Genomic DNA, 5,549 nt, shown 5'->3' on the forward strand with positions numbered 1-5,549 from the left:
ATATATATATATATATAGTATACTAGTATATATATATATATATATATATATATATATATATACGTGTGTGTGTGTGTGTGTTCGTGTATGTATGTATGTATGTATGTATGTGTGTGTGTGTTGTGCGTGTGTGTGTTTGTGCACGTGTATATATGTGTGTATATCCATATATATGTATATATGTATGTATGTATGTATATAAGTATGTTTGTACGTATGTATGAATGCATACATGCACGCACGCATGCATGTATGTATGTATGTATGTATGTGTGTCTGTATTTATGTATGGATGTATGTATGTATGTATGCATGTACGTATATATGAATATATGCATGTATGTATGTAAGTATGTATGTATGTATGTATTTTGTATGTATGTATGTGTGTGTGTATGTGTGTATGTGTGTGTGTATGTATGTATGTATGTATTTATGTATGTATGTATGTATGTATGTATGTACGTATGTATGTATGTATGTGTGTATGTATGTATGTATGTATATATGTATGTACGTAAGTATGTATGTATGTATGTATGTATGTATATATGTATATGTATGAATGTATGTATGTATGTATGTATGTATGTATATATGTATGTATGTATGTATGTATGTATTTATGTATGTATGTATGCATTGACATATGTATGTATGTATGTATGTAAATATGTAAATATGTATGTATGTATGTATGTATGTATGTATGTACATATGTATGTATGTATGTATGTGTGTGTGTATGTATTTATGTATCGATGTACCTATGTAAAGGGTGTTTGTACGAGTAGTTGCACACGTACGTACGTATGGTGTTTGTGCAGATATGTTTGTGTACATGTGTGAGTACGTCACTCTGTGTTATATTTTTCATGTATTCCTCCGTACTTATATCGTGTGTATCCCCTCATGCTAGCTTGCCCGCGCCCCTAAGAGTACATACAAGCAAACAATGTGATATTTGTGCACCGATGAAATATTTACGTATCCTGAAGACATGTATGACTAGACGAATGGACTATGCGGTATAAACTTGTGATTACAGTGTATTTTCTCTTGATATAAGAATTTATATACGCTTTTTGTTGAGTTTGTTTACATCCAACGTACGTATACATCACATGTATGTTCACGTAACATAGGACCTATATGATTACGTACATGAGATGTAAACGTATATATGATGTTTAGGAAAATGTGAGGCAAACGTACACATGGTTTAAACGTACACATGGTTTAAACGTACCTGTGATATAAACGTACATGTAAGTATAACGATTTCGACAACGACTTCGACATGTAAGATACCAGTGCGTACCAGTGTGTACATCGTACACTGGTATGTAGTTGTTTATATTATTTTTTCGCCGCAAAATCTAATATAGAATCGTCAGATTTGTATATACATCGTACGTAAAGACTTACGACATAATCGTTGCTCTCCGTTGTACACTCTCTCGTGATGCAGAAGGAACAGGAATATCACCCGAGGATACGACGGGTCTTGCATATATATTATTATTTATATGTATTTATATATAAATAATATAATCAATACCCGGCAACAGCCATCAGCCCATCACCAACAACAACAATAAAGAGAGCACAGATCTGTGTAACAACATATATTCGACAACTCTATAATATTTAAATCTGTAGTTTGAAGTATTTCGATTTTAAAATAACAAGTTTTTCTTACTCCTAATTTGGTTTTGTACTCTTGATTTGGTTATTCGTACTTTCAATTTGGGTTTGTGTCCCCAACTTGGTTTTTTAAGTATTTCTTGAAAAGTCGCATAAACTTTATCGGTTTACAATCTTGTGTCAACTTTTCATAAGGGAGCGATTTACGCGTTTTGTATTGTTTTTATATACATTATATTATAAATATATATATACGAAAAAAGGTTTTCTGGCTGCTACTATAACAATCTTATTTACACCAATTAAAAATTACTCCGCCACAGATACCAAAATATGAGAAAATCAAGGTTTATTGATTATTCGCGTTTTGACATTTTGTCGCTCGCCTCGCCAAGTCCCAAGAAGAGTCGCCACGCGCCAGACGCCAAGTCGCCAAGTCGCTCGCCAACTCGGTCTCGTCACCAAGTCGCCGGCCGTCCAGAGTCCAGACGCCAAGTCAAGGAGTTCAGAGTGAATTCAAATTCAGACTCCGAGCATCCCATCAATTGGCGCGCTATCCGTCCCTCGCCGTGACCTCGAGGCAAAACCGGCGTTTTTTTTTGTAATCAGCTTGAAGGAGTTGATGGCAAAGTGCTTTGTATACTCTGGTGTACTCATGAATAGTATGATCAGCTAAGGCAGACTCTCAGATGCTCACTCGCAGTGTGGTTGGTATCTCAGGAGTGTCTATTTAGGTACAATTCGTATTCAAGTTTCTGAGGACGTATGATTATATACCGAGTGAAAACACAGTAAACACGGATGTGCAGGTGAAACCGAGATTGGCAGACAATCGGTTGTGGGTGTAGAAGAGCTCGATGAGACTATTAATAGTACACACGGATGTGCAGGTGAAACCGAGATTGGCAGACAATCGGTTGTGGGTGTAGAAGAGCTCGATGAGACTATTAATAGTCGGACTAATAATAGCAGGACTAGTAGTAATATCCAGAAAGTAACAACCAGGCTTCAGTGATGTGTACGGCGAGTTCGAAACGAGCAGGAAACTGAGATGCAATTCAACTTTGGTCAGCAGTAGTGTCAAAGAGTATCAAGGATAAGCTGTATATAGTCGCATGCATAATAAAACCCGAAATAGTACAAAGAAAATGCGTATCGGCAGTGTGAATGTACATGCCACGAATAGAAGTAGCAAATGAATTTGCATAGGGCCCCGATAATGGTGATCGTTATATACACTACACACGTATACATATACACGTGCACTTATACAATGAAGACCCTGCAAATCCAAAAACGGACTCGGACCACACTATGTATTGATACTGGTCAATAATATCACCTCGCTACTAGGGATGTCGTTCCTTTCGGCTGTCATTGCTCGGCAGTATCTACTGTACAAATTGATTGCCGAAAATATGGAATGTATCAATATTTACTCCACTAGCGGCATCAGGCGGATATATCTGGTTTCTAATGATATAATAACAACTCTGTTCCTTGTGAAAACTTTCTCAGTTGGACAGCCGTCTTACTGGTTATGAATTCGTGAATTCTAATGCAAAGTAGTAAGTCACCTACTTCAATTTCAACGACTTTCGATCGGTTCGTTTTAAATGGATTTGTAATCTCTCTGACGGTTAAGATTCCCTTGCATGGTTGTCATATAAGACCCGCGCAGTCGAAGGAGAATTCGGCGATTGGTGGGCGGATTTAAATAATTCCGCTATAGCGACAGGGCTCACCAATATGGCCTTCACATTACGTACATTTACGCGTTTTAATATAGTCGTCGAAATCTTGCATGGCCCGACTTTGTGCTCCTCGCTACAGTGTACATCTGGCTCGGTGATATTGATATACTTATTCGATACAAGCGCTCCCAGAATCATCCTGAACACATTTAGTAGTATAGTACGTATTCGACCTGCCCAGAATGTGTGTATTTGAGAGTCCATAATACGAGTATGGGCTTTCTTGTGTTTTCACTGTGTGCTGCCGTTCCTGATATTTTGTGGCAGACGCTGCACAATGGGATGGAATTTAGTTTGTTGTCATCATATATAGCTCTTTGTTAAATAATCAGTAATTTCAAATTCATGATTATGTGTTAAGTAAGCCAGCATCGAACTTGAAATTGTACATGTTAAACTGAAAAGGCAACTGTGTTTAGTAAGCCAGCATCAAATCTAGAATTGTAGGTTGAACTCGAAATCGAGGTGCTAAAAAGTAAATTTCTTCTGATATTATTTATTTTGAGTTGGTTTGTATAAAAGTATGTACTATATTACTGATTCCGCAAGCGTGACTCAGCAGACCACGCGCGTCATTCGGCTGGAACGGGCAGATGCCCTCGTGTATCACTGAGCAGACACACTGACGAGTTCTCAAAAACTTAAATGCATATCGATCCTGGCAGTCCGTGAGATGCATTCTTCGTGCTGAAGCGAAGGGGGGAACAAAACGGAAGCAGTCGTTGGGGCAACGAATTGAGACTCCTGGCCACATCATAGATAGCTGGGCAGTATTGACCTGTCGTTCTAAATTTCAACGGAATACGACACTTCTGCCTTTTGTCATCTGCAATCTCCAATTATCGATCGACCAGTCCTTGACCCCACGCGCAATCTATATATAGCACTGTGATGCCTCGGCCATCTATCACTAACAATTTTGGGCTGGCAACCATTAGCTTTCTATCGATTCCCAATTTTCGTCGGATCAATAAGCTCGCCCTCCTGCTATCTACATTGTAGCTACGGGGCATTCTAATCCCATTTAAACCTTGACTATGTAAATTACAGTACAGAAAATTCGCTTTAGTCATCTGCGGGGATCGCTGCATTCTTTGGCGCATTTGCTGCCGTTGTCTCCATAAGCAACCGTTTCGGACTCTTAATTGCGTGTAGAACATGTTCCAGAGCGTCTCTCGCCTGTGAGGGTATATTCCAGTTTGATTGGTAATCGTGAAAAATATGTACCCTCTGTGCAGGTGATATTCGTCCACATGCATATCCACACACAATTGACAATGAAAAAGACTTCAATTAAAATCGCCCTGAGTGAACTTTTACTTGTAGCATGCACGATACGCAATGAAAAGAAATGATATTACACGTGAAGATCACACCCCACCCACCTTGTGAACATTGGCCTTGAACTTTTCGATCCCTACACCCTCCACTGGTTTCGACCAGCCCCACAGCGGACATACAATGCGTGCCGAAGTGACACATTGTGTGTAATTAGGATTCTCGGGAGCAACTGCAATACAAACCATCATTGAAAGTATTAAGATTAGGTGAAGTGAAAGTGGACACTCCATGAACAAAACACCACTATAGGATAATAGGATGTACGACTAGATCACAGGGAATAGGCTCGTGGGAGCTGAAGGATGGAAATACAACAAGGATGTGTACAGCACAAGCGTGATCAGATCTGCGCAAGAAGCATAAAGATGCTGCCGACAATCACTCTCAGAATGAAGAACAAAAACATACATTAAACACAATGCCAATACTGATAGACCAGACAAACACGCTAACGCTAACCGAAACATACATTAATGAATCAGCACTCCTACCAAATCACACGTAATTAGAACTTGGAAACACCTGGTCTACCAATACTATACGCACAAGAAAGAATTATAACGGACAAAATTGGTCACGCACGATACTTGACGTGCACGCGCCTGCAAGCATGCATTAAGCAAAAATATGTAATAAACACCCAAGGATGCTCCTGTATGAAAACAAATTTAGCCGCAACTACAATCAAAGTATATATATTTATACGGGCTATTGCATAATAGTGAAAATAACTTTTAATGCGTGTATATATATATATATATATATATATATATTGTATACATAATTAATTTATGATTACAATGTATT

General features: G+C 38.4%; 1 protein-coding gene across 1 annotated transcript; it reads right to left on the reverse strand.

Moving 5' to 3' along the window:
• Positions 1-4,466: 4,466 nt before the first annotated feature.
• On the reverse strand, positions 4,467-4,911 carry SARC_09534 (hypothetical protein; the record flags this gene model as incomplete). Its single annotated transcript, XM_014296450.1, has 2 exons — positions 4,467-4,580; positions 4,787-4,911. Coding segments are annotated over 2 exons (239 nt in total), but the record flags the coding sequence as incomplete, so codon positions are not given.
• Positions 4,912-5,549: the final 638 nt, after the last annotated feature.

This window comes from Sphaeroforma arctica (assembly GCF_001186125.1).
Source record: "Sphaeroforma arctica JP610 unplaced genomic scaffold supercont1.980, whole genome shotgun sequence".
Taxonomy (NCBI): Eukaryota; class Ichthyosporea; order Ichthyophonida; genus Sphaeroforma; species Sphaeroforma arctica.